This window comes from Tenrec ecaudatus, chromosome 8 (genome assembly GCF_050624435.1).
Source record: "Tenrec ecaudatus isolate mTenEca1 chromosome 8, mTenEca1.hap1, whole genome shotgun sequence".
Taxonomy (NCBI): domain Eukaryota; kingdom Metazoa; phylum Chordata; class Mammalia; order Afrosoricida; family Tenrecidae; genus Tenrec; species Tenrec ecaudatus.
In genome coordinates, this window is record NC_134537.1 from 88,918,955 (window position 1) to 88,938,835 (window position 19,881).

At 53.8% G+C, this 19,881-nt stretch overlaps 2 protein-coding genes across 2 annotated transcripts in view; one reads left to right on the forward strand and one right to left on the reverse strand.

Annotated features, from left to right (window-relative positions):
* The window catches only part of LOXL2 (lysyl oxidase like 2), a 110,158-nt gene extending 105,127 nt beyond the window's left edge, over positions 1-5,031 (forward strand). Inside the window, exons 13-14 of the mRNA XM_075556504.1 lie at positions 3,317-3,428; positions 4,136-5,031. Of these exons, the coding sequence (XP_075412619.1) occupies positions 3,317-3,428; positions 4,136-4,215 (192 nt within the window). The 3' untranslated portion in view covers positions 4,216-5,031. The remainder of the gene's footprint in view (positions 1-3,316; positions 3,429-4,135) is intronic.
* Positions 5,032-6,231: 1,200 nt separating this feature from the next.
* On the reverse strand, positions 6,232-17,725 carry R3HCC1 (R3H domain and coiled-coil containing 1). The gene is made up of 9 exons (XM_075557210.1): positions 17,711-17,725; positions 14,341-14,476; positions 13,700-13,826; positions 13,011-13,148; positions 11,527-12,112; positions 9,948-10,120; positions 8,750-8,820; positions 7,237-7,370; positions 6,232-6,474 (listed from the first exon to the last, which is right to left on the reverse strand). The coding sequence occupies exons 1-9, from the start codon at positions 17,723-17,725 to the stop codon at positions 6,331-6,333; spliced, it is 1,524 nt and encodes a 507-aa protein (XP_075413325.1). The 3' UTR covers positions 6,232-6,330.
* Positions 17,726-19,881: the final 2,156 nt, after the last annotated feature.

The following is a 19,881-nucleotide window of genomic DNA, read 5'->3' on the forward strand; positions in this document are numbered from 1 at the left end:
AGTTCGTCCTCCTGGTGCAGGTGGCTTCCTTTCATGCTCTCAGCGCCACCCGTCTTCCTCCCAGCCTTGCCTAGTTGGGTGGCAACGCGGGTGACCAGAACAGTGTCATTCTGCTTTGAAATCCTTCCCAAAGTGGCCTTCAGCCCAGGTCGTGGGCCCTGCCCTGGAGACCGCTAAAGCAGCGACACCTGCAGAGAACTGACCACAGCGGAGCTTGGGAAGGGCGCCCGGCCCTGCGCGAGGCTGGAAATCAGACAGCCAAGCCCTTTTCCACCCACGAGCCCAGAACCGCAGACTGGAGGCCCCGCCAAAGAGCGGTGTGCTCCTTCCTTCACCAAGTGATCGCCTCCCGGGCCTCTGCCCACGTCGCCTCGCCGGCACAGGCTGCGTTCCATCTGAGCTGCTCTCACCTTTGTGGATTAATTCATATCATATGTGTTCCCACGAATGCCACTGGCTTAATGCCGGTGCTGCCTAAGCCTTAGCAATACCTTATCTCAGTGGGGGAGTCACCAGTAAATATATCCTTGTCCTACAGCCAGTCAACTAAGTCATGTCAGTGCTACATCCCACGTTCTTCTTCTTCTCCACTATCTGTATGACGACCCCAACCAAAAGAACTCACTGCCATTGAGTCGATGCCGACTCAGCAACCTTATAGGACAGGCTAGAGCTGTCCCTGTGCCCTTCCAGGACTGTAACTCTCTATGGGAGTAGAAAGCCTCATCTTTCTCCCATGGAGCAGCTAATGGGTTTAAACCACCAACCTTGTGGTTAGCAGTCCGACACCTAACCCACAGCGCCACCACGGCCCCTTTATACAGTCAGGGCATGTTAATGCCACTGACGATTCCAAGAATACCTCCCTTGTGAGGGGCATGGAATCTTAGAGGTGAGAAGGCCCTGCCCGGCAGGCACCTCCATTCCTAAGTGAGCCCTATCACAGAGGTCAGTGTCTGGAATGAGCCCCCTGCAGGACTCGTGAGCTCAGCAGGACTGAATTTGTTCCTGGGTTCCTGGTGACCCTTTCTTTATCCTCATTCTTACAATTTCCTGGGTCTACAAGAGACCTTTCTTCGAAGTGCCTTAGTCACTTCTCGCCGAGCCCCAGAAGAGCTGTAGAGTGGGAGAATTGGTGTATGTGTTGAGCTGCTACCCTCAAGGTCAGCAGTTTGAAACTACCGGTCACTCTGCAGAAGAAAGATGAGGCTTTCTACTCCCATCAAGATCGACTGGCGGGAACCCACAGGGGCAGTTCTACCCTGTTTGACAGGGTCACGACGAGTCGGCATCCACTCGATGGCAGTGGGTTTGGCTTGGTTTTATGGACAGCCTGTTTCAGCCCCCCACACTGGTCCTGACAGTGTCAGAGGGGCTGACACCAAAGTGGCTGTCCATGAAACGTCTGTGTAGAGGAGGTTCAGCCGAAATACATGATGGTTTTGTAAAACTGCCCCTGTCGCTAATTGCATCAAAACCATTTTTCTAACCCACTGCACCTCCGGGGCTCCTGAAACCCAGCTCGTGTCTCAATAAGCCTACCCGGCTACAAGTGGGTGCTCACTCAGTCTGTGAGCCGTCGGAGGCTCTCTGGACAGAGCCGTCACTGTTACCCAGTTCCGGGGAGGCTGAGTCACGTGGTTCTCACACCTTCCCCGCACACCATTGTTTTTGAGTTGCTGCGGGTGTGTCTGCGGTTGAGGATTTGGTCCACATGTCCCGGTGTTTGGGTTTCAGCATGGTGGTAACTAGGACTGGTAAGCCTCTATCAGTAACCTCTCTTGAGAATGAAGCCATTCAGGAAAGGGGGGAGGAAAATCAAGAGAGGCTTCTGCTCAGTTACTGATCATGCTGTAACTAATAATGCTGCCACTCGTTATGGAAAGATTTACAAAGTCACTTTGCTCGTAACCTTGGTACCATCTAAGAAATACTACATTTCAGCAAGTTAAGAGTAGATCACAGTGTTCTATGATGAAAATCAGTCATAACCATCTCTAAGGAGGCTACACTAGACTGCACCTGATGGTGCAGTGGTGACGTGTGGGACTGCTCCCTGCAAGGTCAGCGGTTCAAAACCACCAGCGCCCCCATGGGAGAAAGGGGGGGGCTTTCTAGTCCCATAAAATGTTACTGTCATGGAAACCGACAAAGGGGGTTCTACCCTGTCCTATGGGGTCACTGTGAGTCAAGACCAACTGGCTGGCAGTGAGTTTGGTCTGGCTCTGTATGGTCTGGGGTGGGAGGTGGTCTTTGGGGTGGGAGGGTGATACCGCGAGTTAGCACACAGGGTGACTCCAAGCCTGGTGATGCCGGGAATGGGGGGGGGGACACAGGCCCTGGGACACGGGGCTCAGGTCTGCTGGCCAGTTTGCTGTGGCATCTCATGATCAGACCGACCTGCCTGCCAAAAGGTCCTGTAGATCACACCTCTGAAACTGTTCTGTAACTAGCAGCCTGCCTCCTGCTTGCATGGGGGCAGGCCTCCCTTCTCCCACCCACGCCCCAGCCCCACCCTGACTTCCAAAGGATGGGGTCCTGTGAGGACAGGCCTGCCTGTCCCCATGCCCACTCCTCCTCTGCCCCAGCCCCAGCTTGTGTCTTTGCCCTCCTTCCTCGGCTTTCTTCCAAGTGCCTCACCCCATCTCCCCATTTCTGCCCCTCGCAGAACCCACTCTAAATGAGAGCCCTTGCTCTCCTCGATCAGAGCTGGGAAGAGGAGGAAGAAAGAGGGGGCAGGGAGGCTATCTCCACGGTGGGCCCAGAGCCCTGGGAAGGCATAGCAGAGCAGGACAGAAACTTCTCCACGACCTCAACCGACTATCACTTTACAGAGGGAGCTCCAAGCCCAGGTCACATAGCGAGGACAGAGGACCGGCAGCCAGGAGGCAGGAGCCAGCTCCCCACGCCCTGACCCTACCACTTTCCTACCTCCCACTCCCATTCTTTTCAACTTCCTGTTCTTTGGTTTCTTCCGACTCCAAATTCCACCTCTCCCACAACCTCAAGCCTCCTAGTATATGCGTGTGTATGACACTGAGAGACAGGAGGCAGACAGGCGCAGGACAGAGACACACGGAGGTCTCACTCCGGACCATGCTCCTCGTCTCTGCCTCCCTCAAGGGCCCCATCAACACCCACTCATCCCCTCGGCCCCATCCCACCCTCCATGAGTCCTGGGTTGCAGTCTCTGCCATGTTCCCCTGCCATGAGGTCACTAAGGGTCTGGAGGCTGGGCTGCTGTCCGGCAGGGCCCGAGCCTGGGACAGGATGGCTAAGGGGAGTTAGCAGCCTCCTCCAACCCACCTCTCCCCAGGTCATCATCAACCCCAACTATGAGGTTGCAGAATCTGACTACATCAACAACATCATGAAGTGCCGGGCCCGCTATGACGGCCACCGCATCTGGATGTACAACTGCCATATAGGTAAGCCCTCTTCCTGCCCAGGGCTGCCTCTGTCCTTCCTCGGGCCCACCTCACCACTCCTCACAGCCCACCCTCTGGGAAGTGGGCAAGAGCAGCCCTGCTTTCCCAGGGAACCAGAGTTGGCTTCCTAATTTGTACCAAGAGCTTAGGGAGTGGAGCCAGTGTCTGGTTTCCACACTTAGGAAAGAAACTGGACACAGAGGGCCTCTGGGATGGGGCCTGAGTTTTCCCAACCAGCTCTGGCCCAGGGCGGATGGAGCTACAGAACCAAGACCACCAGAGCAGAGCTGATAGCCATTTAGGGACTGGCACCAAGCGGCCATCAATTCGTATGCGTGTCCTCTCAAAGCTGCGGCTCCCTCTGTTGGGTCCTCCGCCATTAAGAGCCAGGGGCTAGTTAGTCTCCACCAAAGAGGTCTTTGCCTTGGATCATCTGACCCAGGGAAGAAACGGGGGAAAGCTGCGCTTTCTCTTCGGAGGTAATCGAGTGGCCCTCTACTCTGGGTGACGGTGGAAATGAAGAGCACTCTATGTGTCTGTTCATTCCCTCAACATGTGCCCAACCCCGGGCGTGTGCCTAGCCCCGCCCTGGGGCCGACAGGAGGGGACCCCCAGCCCACAGCCAGATGGACACGCGGCTCATGCCTGGGGCTTGGCCAAGGGCCGAGTGTCTACTTTGTCCAATTGCTCTGTTTCCCATTCCTCAGGCGGCTCCTACAGTGAAGAAACAGAAAAGAAATTTGAGCAGTTCAGTGGACTCCTGACCAACCAGCTCTCCACGCGGTAGAGGGCGGAGTGTGGTCGCCACCTGTCCTGGGGCCACACTGCGTCACCTTCAACAACTACTACCCCTCACTCACCGAGCCCCTGCCCCATCTCGACCCCCGAAGTCACGTCCAAGCTCAGGAGGAAGGGGTGCTCCTGCCTGGTTCCTCCATCCGCCCCATCCAGGCTCAGGGTCTGGGGCTGAGCTTGTCCACAGGGCTGTGGGGCAGCGCCGCAGACACCGAGAGCCAGTCTGGCCCAGGCCTCTTCAGTCCCTGGCCCTTGTCAGCGTGTCCCCTCCAAGCCATATTCCACCCTGAGCCTGACAGTACCAGCTCACCACAGATCGTAAGGTCGACAGGGCCATGTTCTTAAGTCATGGGGCGGCAGGTGTGAACTTCTCCGCCCCCGTGGTGCTCTGGCTGGGCCCGTCCCAGCCAACTTGACTCTCTCAGCCCCGTTTCCAACGGCCTCTTCTCTAGTTTCTCATATGCATACATATAGGTAATGCTGCCGCAGGATTTCTGGTCGGTGATTCGGCCGGGGTGTTCCTCCCCTCATATCCAAAGACACCGTGGTTCTACTCCCACAGACTCTGAAGCTAACGAGGTTAATAACGAGTTAATAATGAGGGGCATTACTAATGAGTGGAAGTATGGCTCCAAAGGAAAACCAAAGCACCTGTGTAAGGGACTCGGCTTGCTGTTGCGATTCTGTGGGGACCGGACTCTGAGGTGCTATATGACCAGGGTCGGGGTGCCGAGGGCACTCCCCACACGCCACGTGCCATCGCAGACACTTGCACATACTTGAAACTTCAAATAAAAGGTCTATGATATGCACCGTGGGTTCTATTGGAGCCAACGCACCTGGCCCGAGCAGCAGGGTTCCGGTGTCCCAGGCTCCCGGCACCCTGGCTTGGCCCTGCAGAGTGCCCCGTGTGCCGACCGGAGGGAGCACGGACCACTGTTTTCCAGTCCATTCTGACCCCGGGTGACGCCCCAGGCTAGAGTAGAACGGACCTGTGGGGTGTCCTGGCAGCAGCCTCACACGGTGGCAGATCGGCAGCCCGCCCTCCACAGGGTGGGTGTGAGCCGCCAACTCGGGGCAGTGGGGTTTCCGACACAGACAGCCCTGTGTGACCACAGAACGCCTCTAGAGCATTTCTCAGCACTAGGAAAGGAGCCCTTCCAATAAACCCAAACTGGGGGTTCCGTGTGAGACGAACCGTTCAATCCAGCATGCACTCTGTAGGAGGAGGAGGAAACCAGCGGCAGTGCATCTACCCTGCCCTGCAGCGTCTCTACGAGTGGGATTTGACCCCGCAGCACTGGGCTTGGGTTTCAGGTTGAATCTCTGTAGAGGCAGGTGGCCAGGCCTTTTCTCCAAGAGCACACTGTCTGCACCTCTGAGGGGCCTGGTGTGGACACGGAGATGGGGGGCGGGAGAAGGGGGCTCCGTCAACAGCCCAGGAAAGGAGCAGCTCTGCCGCTGGGAGCACCTAAGGGGTCACAGACACAGCAGGAACTACCTGCCCGTCAGCCATTCTTCAGAGAAACTGTGGGAGGGGCTCACTCTACCTCCCTGCTTTCTAGGGGCTTGGGGCTAGATACTACATCGGGATGGGCCACCTCATTCTGACCTACGGGCAGCAGACTGACAGCTGCGGGGCTCCGGCCTTCACGCTGGGCGCCTTACCATCTGCAGGCACACGGGTGGCGGTTAGGACCACAGGGGCATCTGTGTGAACAGTCACAGGGGTTTCCCCCACACCAGATAGAGGAGGGCACTGGCCTACCACCCACAGGGAACACAGGACCGACCCAAGGGGTGGGGCCACATCTGCTGGGAGCCCTGGGGAGCAGGCTGTGAGGCTGGTGAGGGTCACAGGGCAAAACATGCCTTCAACTCAGCACACCTGCGACCCTCCAAGCTCCAATGGTTATTTCTTCAGCCGCCACGCCCATGCAACCCCAAGACAGGTCACCCAGCACCCCCTAGTGGCCGTGGCAGAGCAGCACACTGAAGCAGTCACATGTATAACAACTTGGAAGAGTTTAATTTTTCTCCCCACTTCTAGAGCCGAGTCTGGTGCTCACCACCCCGCCAAGCTGCTGTGGTTCTGTCTGTCCAGGCTTCAGGTGCCACGCACCTCAGGGCACAAGCGTCTCCAACCCAGGCCGTTCTTTCTGTCTGTGCTGGAGCCCCAGGGCCCGGGCCACCAGCCTCCGTGCCACGGCTGTGTTGGTCTGTGGTCTCTCCTTCGCCAGCTGCAGGAGCTCTGAAACCAAAGGCCCAGGGTGCAGGGTATGAACTCCAGGCAGGATTGACTGACAGGCCACCAGAGCCTTCAGGTGCCCAGCCCCGCCCACCACCGGGCTGGGACCGTAAGGGGCGCCCACATGGGGGCTTCACCTGGTCCTGGCTCCCTGTGGCACCTGTGCTCTTGTTTCTCATCTGGAAACCAGACTAGGGAGGAGCTAACCCTGTCACACGCTGCTCTCTGGGGCCCCCTGGAGAAGGCACCTGGAGGTCTCTCCGTCAGGATAACCATTGCTGCCAACAAGGGGGGGCGGGCAAAGGTCGGGTTACCACCCACAGGGGCCCTCCCCAAGACGGAAAACTGGCCTCTGAAAGCATCCTTCGAGTCCTCTGGAGAGGGAGGAGAGAGGAACATCCTGGTGCCATCACCAACCCAGGCAGGTCTCCCATGCTCGTTCAGTCACGCTTCCGTCCACCCCAAGATCTGCTTATCCCAGAGTGAGGAGCCAACTCACAGACAATAAGTGATGAGCCAGGACCACACCCCAAAGCCAGGCTCCCTTCCCTCTACCACCCCTGCCCCTGCAGAAGGCTAAGCTTGCCCCTGAGCCATGCCCAGAGAGGGGTGGGTGCGAAGCAACACCAGAGTAGCAATGTAGGATACTCCTCCCTGAAGGACCCTATTCCCGGCAGCTCCAGGCCAGGGGTCCCCTAGGACTGAGACAAGTGGAGGCAGAAGATCTGCCCCCCACACACACACCCAGCGAGCTCATGCTCACACCTGCTCCCTGCTCCGCCAGGCCCCGGCGGCTCCCTTACTTGGTCTCTGTAGGGCTTTGAGCTTTGACTGCTTGGAGCCTTCTGTGAGGGGCCGGATCTTGAGCACTGAGAAGTCCCTGGACAGTGCTTCAGCCGCTACGGAGAGACAGCAGATCTTATTTCTGCCGGAGGTTCCCTCAGGACCCGGGAGCCCTGGTATGCCGCAAAGCATGCAGCTACTCCCCTGGGGACAGGGCTGGGCCAGAGACAACAGTCCCTGAGTCTGCAGGCCTGCAGGGGACACCAGCGCTCCCAGCCGGGAAGGCTGTGCGAAATCCCAGGCCCCACTCCAGCTGGGCAGGAACTGCACCAGGGAGGTGATACTTAGGACCAGGGCAGGCTGACTCCCTGCCTTCTGAAGCCTTGGGCCATAAAGGCAGGCTGTATTCACCACTCAAGACCCTCCTGGGCGGGGGGGGGGGGGGGGGGGGGGGGGTGAGAGAGAGAGAGAGAGACCGCCTGTGTGAGGCCACCCGCAGGCCATCACAGTACCCAGGCAAGTCAGAGCAAGGGTCCCGGGCCCAGAACAGAGCCCCTTGCGTTACACACAGGACACAGCCCCTCCCACCAGATACATGCCCCACTACAGCGGGTACCCTCTGGGGTTCAAGGCCCCACCCTGCCCCTAGCCTACTGCTCCCCAAATAATGTCTCCCCAGTCTGACACACCAGGCCAGCTGAAGGACAAGGCCCCACCACAGCATGGCTGTCCCCTGCTTGTGTTCAGAAGGTTGTGATTTTAAGATGCCTAAGGTGGAGGGGCTGGGGGTTATCACTCTTTATAAATACACCCCAAGTGAGCCAGCTCCAGGCAGTCCTTGAAAGGGGGTGGGGTGGGGAAAGAAAGAGTAGCACATAAAATATCAGCACGATGGTCAGGCCTGGGGGTGTCCCTGGGTTTGACCCCTAGTGGTTATGTAGGTTGATAGGCCACTGATATTCTAGGGACGCCAGTCTCCTCATCTATAAATGGGAGTAGGTCTGGCCTGTCTTGACGCTGTCATAAAACTGAGAGAATTAGCCTGAACTACAGTGTCAGCATGTGTATGTGTTTGACCTAGAAAACAGCCTTTTCATGCTCATTCTGCTACGGAAGTAACCAGGGCTTGCCACAAAACCAAACTCACTGCCACAAATCAATTCTGACTCAGAGTAACCCTACAGGACAGGGTAGAACGGACCCGAGACTCTTTACTGGAGGAGAAAGTCCTGTGACTCAGTAAAGGCCGCCTGACCCTGGATGCAGAAGGCACTCACATGAGCATGTCTGGCTGAGGGGCTGCTACTCCGCACTCCGGGCTCTGTGTCCCTCTGCTCCTATGGTGACTTTAGGGTAAGGATTAGGCCGTGAACCAGCCTGGCCAGGTTAACCTGCACCCTGGGGACAGGAAGTCCCATCCAGGAAAACAAAGTGTCCGAGGGTACCTCGGACGCACCCCCTGTCACGGGGCGTCGGAGGAAGGGCACTGCGGTACCTGAGGCCAGGCAGGGAAAGATGCCGAGGGCATGCGTGTCGTCCACCCACTGGATCTTGAAGCCCTTCTCTCTGTGTACGGAGAGAGGGGAGAGGACAGAGGTCAGGACAGCAAACAGCCCAGCCCATTCCCCCTGAGAACCCTACAAGCCAGCTCCCTCCCACTCCCAGTCCTCAACCCCTCCTCCTGGTGGGAGACCCATCCCAGCCTCCTGTGCAGAATCGGAGGGCCTGAGCTGCAGCCTCCCTCTGAAGGCCACACAGTTCGCTTCTGACAGACAGACGCCACTCCCAGTAAGGAGTATGTCCTGTGAACCCAATTCCTCAAACTAAAGAAACCAGAGTCCATGCCACGGAGGACGCTCCCCCCGCCTCTCCCCCCTGGCACTGCCACCCCAGCTAAGGGTGTGGGCTCTGGAGAAGCAGACCAAAGGGGCGGGGTGGGGGTGGAAGTAGGGAACAGGAACGGGAAAGCACCCCGACAGGCACAGGCCGCTCTGGGCCACCCACTCCACTCCTTGGGGGCACTGCCCCCACTGGCTGAGGAAGTCACCAGTCCCCCTCCCCAGCTCCAGGGAGAAAGAGAAGAAGCCACTTTGGCTTCCCCCGCTGAGATTGTTTGGGAAGCAGAGTTAGAAAAATGGGCCTTGGATAAAGGGTGGTAAAAAGTCTCCGTTGGATGAGAAAGGGAAGTGGAGAAATCAAGCACGAGAAAAGGAAAGAAGCGAGAGTGGAGGCTCGAGCCAAAGGAATCTGGGAAGCAGAGAACAAAGGCCTCATCTCACAAGCGACCCCAGCCAGCTGCCATGGCCACGCTGTTTCAGCCCCGACCCAAGCTGCTCAGGCTCCCAGAAGAGTCCTACACAAAGCAAAGCTGGTCCTCGCCATCCCTGGGAGTCTGCAGGAGCTCCCCCTGGGTCTGAGAGGCGTGTGGGTGAGCAAGAAAGCGGGCCAGAGCGTGCTGCTGGGACAGCAGGACCAGGCCGAGGGCCTTGGAAATGTCTACAACCACACAAGTGGCTCTCCTCCTCCCACGGACATGGCCAACACACAGCCGCACACCCACGGGCTGCCTGTCCTGGGTCACGAGACACAGGGAGGGTGTAGACAAGTGTCCCGACAGCAAAGGGGTGCTCTAGTTCCTCTCCAGAAGCCAGCACCCTGCACGTACACCCTGCCGCTATGCTTCGGGCACTCACTGGAACTCAGAAAACGTTGCCAGCAGGTCCTCTGTCTTGAGCGAGGGTTCAAAGCCGTAGATCTCCACCACGTGGCCCAAGTCCTTCTCTCCAGGCATCTCCTCCACAAAGGAGGATGTGTCCACATGGACCTTCTCCACCTCGATTTCCTTCTCCGTCAGGTTGTCTGTTATCTGTGGAGGGCAGGCCCATTAGCTGAGGGCTGAAAAACCCACAAAACTACAACCAGGGAGTTCTGCAGGCTCCTGGCACTGTTCGAGGAAGCCCAGGGAAGCTGGGCCACCTGGCAGCTTAAGGGAATGTCCTCAACATACTTGGGGGTTCACATCCTCCTCCAGACCATAGGCCATGCCCCCCTGATCCTACCACTGGGGCCCCACGACAGTGGTGACTTGTCCAGTGTTATACAGGCGGTGAGAGTCAGAGTCGGCAAAGCGCAGGAGCTTTGCTTTCTTCCTAACCACCTGATGGACGCAGGTCTGGTCCCCCTTCCTCGTCTATAAAATACCAGCAAGACCCAGCAGCACACACACACACACACACACACACACACACACACACACACCCCGCCCCCGACCTAACAGCAAAGCCAGTGTCCGGCCAGACACATAAGACAGCGCTCCAGACAGAAATCATTCTCAGGACCAACATTTGGGGGGTTCACAGTGTATTTGAATTATACAATGAAACGTGCCTACAAGCACCCAGGTTTCTTGGTTTAGGCGTTTGTTCATCTACTCATTAGCGGGCTGCATGACAGATGGTGTGGCACACACCTTACTGAAGGAGGGCCTCACCCTCCCCCTCCTCCCCCCGGAAGACAAAGAAAGATCGGACTAATAAAACACTGACAACAAAAATCCAAAACTCACTGCCGCCAAGTCGTTCTAGACTCATGGTGAGCCTACGGGATAGGACAGAACTGCCCCTGTGGGGTTCTGAGACTGTAATCTTTACAGGAGAAGGGCTCGTCTTTCCCCATGGGATAGCCGGTGGTTTCGAACTGCTGACCTTCTTGTTAAGCAGCCCAGCAATGTGTAAACACTACCTCCCCAGGACTCCTGACTGGTGCCAAAAGGCAGAAATAATGAAAACTGAAGAGAAAAAAACCCCAAATCTCTTCACTTTAGACTGAGCTGAGTCAGGGACACATCCCCATTTGGTGTCCCTGGGGACCACCTGAAGTCCCACGCGAAACCGAAGCTCCTTAAGAGCGGCTCCACACACGGTCTGTTGTATGTGTGCATGTATGTAACAGTCGGGCTTCCTTGCTGTTCTTGTTCTTCGATGAGGGAGCTACGACTTACAAAAGCAAAACCACGTGTCCGTAGTCAAACATCTCCTAAATCGTTGGTTTGGGACCCTAATCCACCAACGCGAGCCTCCAGCCTCAGTACCCTGAGTCTTTTCTTCCTCCACTGGCAAGCTCCTCGGGCGCCACGCCCCATGATTGCTAAAGGCCGCAGATCGCCCCACGCCTGCCCTGCTCGTCCCCACCCTGACCCTATCCCCCCATCCACCCACAGCTACACCCACCTCACTTCCGCCCTCCCTTTTCTGGGCTTAAGAGCCTCATCACCTCCTGTAGCAGCTCACTGTAATCTTCCGAGTCCTCGGGGCCGCTGCCTCGGTCTTCCTCGTCCAACTCTTCTTCTTCCTCCGGCCCCGCAGCCACACTCTGCTCGTGCGGGCTGCCATGCCCCTCTGCGGCGGCTGAGATCTGCAGGCCGGCCCCGAGCAGCGTGGCCATCTCCAGCCCATCTCCTTCTCCCGAGTGACTCTCAGGGCCCGGGGCCTCAGTGCCGCCTGGGTCGGGCAGTGGCACACTCTCCCCACTGTGGTCTCGGCCCTGTAGGTCCTCTGCTGCCGGGGTCACCGGCACAGGGAGTCCCTGATTGGAGTTGGGGTCCCCAACACCAGCATCGCCAGGCTCTTCCGGGGCGCTGTCAGCCTCGCCCTTGAGCTCCGGCGCAGCAAGGGGTAGGCCTCCTTCCTGTCTGCGCAGCCCCCGGGGCACATACAAAGCCTGGTCCGCCTTTCGTCCGCGATGCCACCGGCCAGCCCGTGCCCCTCGAGGAGCACCGGCGGCCCCCTGGTTTGAGCTGGGCCGAGGACCACGGTACTTGCCTGGGTGGGAAGCTGGGGGGCCGTTTGAATTGGGCAGCCTGGATGAGGAAGAGGAGCGGGAGGAGAAAATTGGAGTGCTGTTCAGGCTCAGGGGAACCTGGCTCCCTGGAGCCGACTCTTGTTTACGTGTGTAGCTCTCAAATCAGCAGTCAGCCCAACCAAAGCCCAAAGGGCCCTAGAAAGCCCGAGAAAGGCAGTGTCCTGGAGGCTGCAGGGTCCAGAGCAGTCAGTTCTCCCTGTCCACCTCCTGGCTTATAAAGGGAATCCAACCCCACTGCCCTCCAGGTGATTCCAGCTCAGACTGACCCTCCCTAAGGTTTCCTAGGCTGTAAAACTTTATGGGAGCAGACAGTCTCCTCAGTCTCCCAAGGAGGGACTGGTGGGCTTGAAGCACCTACCTTGTGGCTAACAGCCCAATGCTTCCCCAACAGTCCCACCTGAAAGGCTCCTCACAAACTGAGTAGGAGCGAGCCACATTTCTAGCTACTCATCAGGCTTGTACTTCAGAGACCGTGTCACTAGAAAAATGCATAACTTTCAACCCCAGGATCAGAGCCATCCTGAGAAAGATGCTCACCCTGCAAGGCCCACATGGAAAGCGAGATGGCTGCTCTCACTCCCCTTCTCTCTGAGCTCAAGCTCCCTGGCAGGGACACTGGGCAGACACACACTTCTTGCTTCATTTCTGTCTGTCTGTCTGCCTGCCTGGGCCTCTCTCCTGCTCATGGTACCTAGTTGAATGGGAGCCAGTGCATGCCACAAGCAAGGCACACCTACACCCAAGGCAGCTTCAGGCTGACTGCCAGCAACTGGGGCTGGGGCTACAGACAGCACCCCCAAAACCCCCCATGGGGCCCCAGCCAGCAAACTTGTCCCTCCAGGGGAGCTGACCAGCTGAACCCAACCAAGGGGTGGTAGGAGATGTAGGATACACACCTGATGTCCAGGTGACAGATGACCGTCCTCCTCCTCCAGCCCTCCCCAACAGAGAAGCTGCTCAAGAGGTCAAAAGTCTCTGCTGTTCTGTGGATCAGGTACCGGAGGCGACTGGAGAGTGGCGGGAAAAGAAGTATCCTGGGAAAGGACCCGAATGAGTGCTGAGCAAGGGTGACAGGCCAGCACCTAGGGCCCACCCCCTACCGAATCCACGCCCAGGAGAAGGATGGCTTAGCGCTGAGCTCCTTTTACATGCTTGGGTCCCAGACCACCTGCAAAGGCCCTGCGCTACAGGCTATTCTGTCTCCAGATGACTGTCACTTATCCCTTCAACACCATGACTCAGTATTTTATTCCTGAGAGAAGAGAGGCCTTGAGGGATGACATGGACCCGCCCCAAGTTAGAGTAAATTCTGGGTCCTTGCTTTGAGTGGAAGTGGGTCTAATTCTAAAGCCGGCCCGTATGTCTTTCCCACGACTTCACATTGAGAACTCTCAAGGAAAGATGCAAGGCCACGGAGAAGCCGTTACCAAGACGACAGGCCAAGGTCTGCACCGGCTGCTGCGGTGCAGGCAGTTACGGAGGGGTGGAGGGGCGGGAGTGGGGGTGGAGGGGGGTCCATGGCGCACCCTTCCTAGCAGCAAAGCGGGCGGGGAGCAATCCCTCCGTCGCCCGCACAGCCGCTTACTTGGACAGCTGCTTCTGCAGCAGGAATCGGTCCAGCTCCTCCCGAATGCGGTGGACAAAGTCATTTTCGGCCGCGGAGAGGAAGACCCCGTCCAAGCAAAGAAGGGCCAGGGTGCCGGTGGGAGAGCCTGCGGGGAGAGGGGCCGGGCTCAGGACCCGCGCCCGGACCTCGGCCCACCCGCACGCTGCCGCCGCAGCCCAAGCGGTCTACTGGCTCCTTTGAACCCGTGAGGACTCGGGCTGGGCTCGGGGAGGGGAAGTGACGTGCCCGGGGCCGCCGAGGGCCCGCAGCGCTCCCCACCCCGCTCTACGGCCGGTCGGGCGCTGGCGTCTCATCCCGGGAGCCGCCCCGGGCTCCGAGCGGCCAGGCGGGGGGAAGGCCGAGCCCCTCTCGAGCGGACGCCCGGCGACACAGCCGGGCCGCAGGGTCACGGGGGCCGCAGGGGCTCCCCCGCCGGCCCACGGGGACCCGACGGAGCCCTCGGGCCTGCTCCGCGGGGGGTGGTGACGGCCCCGCGGGGGCGGGCGGAGTGTCCTCCCCTCCCCCCCAGTCGCACCGCCCAGCCCCCCAAGCGAGAGGGCGCGCCAGCGTGAAGCCAGACCCTAAGGGGGAGATGCCGCCCCTGGCTGGGGCCCACTCACCACGGCGTGCCCGCCACAGCTCGAAGGGTCCCCAGAAGCCAGCGCTCGCGCGCGCTCCCGCGGCAAGCCCGGCCCCGCGTGGTGCCGCAGCGCCCCGACGCGGCCCGGGGGAGGCATGGCAGGGGCGCCTTTGCCACTGGGGAGAGGATGTTCTCCCAACTCTGCCGTCCAGGGACCCCAGAGGGCAGGGTTGGGCGGCGCCCCGTGGGTGTCCGAGACCCTAACTCTTGACTGACGGAGGAGAAAGCCTCATCTTTCTCCCTCCGGTGTGGCTGGCGGTTCCCAACTGAGGACCTTGTAGTTAGCAGCCCGACGTGTGACCCACTGCGCGCCGGGGGCGCCTAGGAAATGTCCTAGTTATCTCCCATTGGGCGACGCCACCCGTTACTTACGCCCTGCAATATGACAACGCATTTTATTCAAGTGAAAATGGCGATGTGGGACGATGACATGACTTTCCCAAAGTCACAAAGTTGGGAAGTCATAGATTGTTATTCGGAGGGGCGTGGACCTGCTCTATACTCTCCCCACACTTCCACCCAGACCCAAGCCCCATGACAGCCTCTCCTGCCCTAAGATCAATTACAGTAAATTCAACAAACGCCTTTAAGTAGCTGCTAGATGCTAGGTATTTGGGCCATCCGGTTTTCCTCCCTGGGGCTGTTAGAGAGGAGTAAGAAGGATGGAAGACGTTTCTAAGCACTTTTGTCTGTTTCTGTCCTCCCTTCTCTTCCTGATAGATCCAGCAAGAGAGGTCAAGGTTCATGAATGCTATGGGTAACCAGGCTGGGTAACCAGCTGCACAGATTTTCAGGGTAACAAATTACACCTGCTCCACTCAGAAATAACCCTAGCGCCTCCCTTAAACAGAGCTCGAAATCCTTACCATCAGCCAGCCCGTGGGACCGGCATTATAATCTAGGAGAAAACCCCACTGCCATTGATTGCATTCTGACTCCTGTTCCCTGAAAGATGTTAAACTGTAAGCTCCTGGTCATCGTGGAGCCAGAAACCCCAGTAAAGCAGGACCCTGAACTAAAAGCCCCTAAGAGACATGTTTTGGTACCAAGCGGGGACTCTGAGAAAGCCTACAGTAAGGTCTGAGCATGTACGAGAGGGACTTAGCTGAGAGAAGAGACCTAGGAACAGAGAAGTTAAGAGATATTAAGGTGTATTTTACCCTCTGATATTTTTCCGCAGAACAAAGGATGGTGGTGCTATACCACCGTAAACAAACAAAACCTTTCCAGATTCCTACCAGAAAAATAAAAAAAGGACCTAGAATAAAGCCAAGGAGTCCTAGTGGCAATGGGTCTGCTAGTCAAAAGGTCGGCAGTTCAAACCCACCTGTGACTCAGCAGGAGAAAGGGCCTGACCCTGTACCCCCATAGAGATTACTGCCTAGGAAACCCTAAGGGACAGTTCTATTCTGTCACATGGGGTCATTATGGGTCAGAACTGACTAGATAGCACCCAATAACAACCGAATAAAGGCAAAGCCAAGAGCAAAGAGACTCTGAGGAGCCCGGTGATGAGTCTTTTCAGGGCACATCCTGAGGAGAAACCCTGAAGATATGACAGGCCCTCATCTCTCCATCTAGACCTAGCTCCAGAAGCTGGGGTCATCATAAGAACACTTCTGAAAAGGAAAGGGAAATAAGACCCCCAGATAAACAAGGAGAAAGAATATCTTACTGCTAGGGGAAAGACAGTTCTCACTGGAGACCATGAGGCCAACTTCTTTTTTTTTTTTTTTTTTGAGTGTTGAGAATAGGACCGTCAAGCAGAATGAGATATCCGGTGAAAATGACCTTCACAAATGAATGGAAATAAATACAGTCACAGATGAAGGAAAACTAAAAGAACCGGTCACCATTTCTCTTAGTTCACAAGAGCAGCTAAAGGAAAGGGAAGAGAAACAATAAAAGAAAGCATATTAGAATATCTGGAAGGAGAAAGGATACAGTAGGAAAAGCTGGGTAAATCCAGTAAAGATTTCCCATCTTTCTTTGGGTCTTCTAGATTATACTTGGCTATTGAAATTTAAAAAGTACAGCACAGTCTGGTATGGTTCTAAATGTACATAGAAGAAATATTTAAGGTAATTATAACAGATGGGACATGATAAAGGAATATAAAATTTCTATCATTCATATGTATCAATACACCAGTAGATTGTGACAAGTTACATGATGCCCAGACTCACCACTGAAAAAAATCTATACTCAAAAAGATACTATGTATAAATCGAAAAGAAATGTTTTAAATGTCCAAGTAAACTACCACATGTAGGAAAAGAAAAGAGAAACAAACCATAAAGGGCATACATTTTAAAAATTAAGCGGCAGAATTTCGCATTTTTCTCTCAATACGTGATTGATGGGTTCAAATTATCAACCTGTATGGTTACCAGCTGCATACTTAACCACTGCCCATTAGATATGCCCTAACATAGCTAAAATTATATTAAGTCTAAATGATCTAATGACATCAATTAAAACACAAGAGGTTGAAAGTCCATGATTGAACTATGTGCTATTTATAGGAAACTCACTTCAAACATTAACAACATGGGTCGATTGAAAGTAAAAGAATGAAATATATATCATATAAACACTGATCAAAGAAAAGTGATTGACTAATTGTAGTCTTAGGATAAAGTAGATAAAAGATAAAGTCTTGGGATAAAGTAACTTTAGAGCAAAAGAAGTTATCTGAGACCGAGACTTTCTGTAATAATAGTGGATCGGAACCAGTTGGCAACTTCTCAGTTAAGTTAGGAATATACTTTTGACTGAGGTTTTTCTGTTTTTATTTTGTTATTAGGTTTTTGTTTTCTGCTTTTGCTGTGCTAAGTTTTTCTGCATATGAAATCCAGAGCAGGTAAATCTGTAGAGACAGCCACTGGATAAATGGTCTCTTGGGGCTGTGGGGTAGGGGGCGCTGAGAGTAAGGACAAGAAAAAAAGCAAATGGTCAACGACGGATTGCCCAACTCTTTTCCATGTGTTCAAACTACTGTATGATATGTGAATCTTATGTCAACAAAACAAATGAAATATTTAGAAATAATCCTAAAGGGCCAGCCCACCGTGAGGACAAAGCGGCTCTAACTGCGCATGCACCAAACAGAGAAGCTGTAAAGTACATGAAGCAAAACCCAGCACTGAACAGAGAACTCAACAAATCCACAAGGACGGTTGGCAACTCTAACACCCCTTTCTCAGTAATGGATGGGACTAGACAGAAACTCAGCAAAGACACCAATAACTCTCCAATTCTATCAACCAATAGGATTTAATCAACATGTATAGAACCACCGCCCAACCACAGCGGATGACCCGTTCGTTACAAGTTCCCAGAGAGCATACCATGATAGTCCACATCCTGGGCCACTGAAAAGGGCCCAGCAGATTTAAAACAAATAAGATCCACAGTCTATGCTTTCCCACTGCAATGAACTAAAACTAGAAACCAATAGCAGAAAGGGAACAATAAAATCTCCTAACACTTGGTAATATGCTAAATAACATATTTCTAAATAACATTTTCTAAGTTCTATTGATCAAAGAGGAAATCTAAAAGGAATTTTTTTGGTGGAGGGAAGATTGAGTAAAAGGCACATCGGGTTTCTCCATTATTTCCTAAATGTATATGAACCTACAGTTATCTCAATTAAAAACTTCAATCCAAGAAAAACAAGAAAGTCAAATATGTCAAATTTATAAATGCAGTTAAAAATGGAAACAAATGTTTAAGGAAATTTGTTCTATCAATGTACATTTATTATAGCCATTCTTCTATATAAAGTGTTAGGTAAATCAATAAAATAATATTCATACATGTAAAATAAGTTTAATGAAAACCAGATATTTATATTTATTTTTAGAAACTAATATCTTAAACTCTAAATTTAAGCATTTTTGGTGACTAATCCCTCTCACACATCGGAAACTCTATATTGATATATAAAACTATATAGACTCAGAGCAAAAGCCAAAGAAATTAAGCAATTAAACATTTATAAAAGTATAAAATAAAAATTTTGGGGAAAAAAGAATTATAAGGGACACATTAAAATGGAAATAGTTGATTTGGAAGCAAGAAAAAATATATATAAGTTGAAGGCTTGAGCTGGTGAGGGATAATTATCATACCTGAAAAAGAAAACAAAAGCATTGGAATAAAATAAAATACCATCATATTCTCTTGACACAAAAGACAAAGAGAATTTTTCCATTAAAGGAGCTTACTCTCTCCAGAAAAATACAAATAAATAAGAACCATCAACACTAATAAAATCACTGTGAAATTATTTTCTCTAGGGATCCAAAAAAAAGGACAAGAAGTTTAAGGATGTTGCTTAGCACCTCGTGTGCCAGGAGAAAACGCAACAATGACTTTACAATTTTAGAGGGGAAAATGTGATGGCCCCCAAATTCTATGAGCTGAGATGGCAACGGAAAGAAATTCTCCAGGGTGAAAGTCCTCTGGAGCGGCGAGTCATAGGAAATTCTGAAGAAGGAAAGGCCCCGACTTGTGAGGCTCCAGGAGGCTGGCGACACTGTCGGGAACGGCCTGCCATCTGCACCGCACAGCTTGCCTCTCGGGGCTTGGGGGCAATCCACAGATAACAGAAATGGTTTCCTCTAATGGCCTCCTCAATCTATAGCAGAATAGATGACCCAGACGAGCCTCTTTGACGGCCTCCTTAAGTAGAAACCCCCCTCAGTTCCGAAATATGAAATTTACTCTTCATAAAATGGCCCTTTCTCCTTTCGGTCTCACCCCCTTATTTCTTTCATCATTTCCAAACCACACCCCTTTCTGCTGCCTTTGCTCAGTGATGCGCAAGCAGCCAGCTACTTCTTCTCTGGTAAGTTTGCGAGTTAGTTAATCCAACGCACTCAATGTTTCTAAGAGAAGCATCCACACTCTTTCTCCAACCTGACTGCAGCGTCCACGCGGTCAAAAAAGCAATGAAAATAAGTGGCCCAACCTGGGACGTCCAGAGAGAAAAGACCTGGGGATGAGCCACGAATTGAGACATTCGACCGATGGAGATGGACATAGCAACATGCAAACTGACACACAAAAGGACATTTTGAAAAGATGGCTCTCTAGCATAAAAACACCATTTTGCTTGGTGGTGGTTCATCAGAGTATCTTAGAACATGAACCCCAGAGCACATTCCGGGGGAGGAAAGAGGCCACGCAGTTGAGGTCAAGCCAATAAGGAGTTGAGGCGGGGAGGTCTGTTAATAAAGAAATGTAAAGGGGAAATGGCTAAAAATTACCCCCAAAGTAGTGGTAAGAGTTAACATCAAACAAACCTGTTGTAATGAAACGGGTTGAGATTTCACAGTTTTACAAACCTTAAAATTCATTAAAGAACATGACTACCACATATAGTCGAGTTTAAGTCGACCTGAATATCAGCCAAGGCACCTAATTTTACCACAAAAGCTGCGTTAAAAATGTGCTGAAGAAAAAATGTGCTGAAAAACTCGGCTTGTACACGCGTATATATGGTATGTGTTTT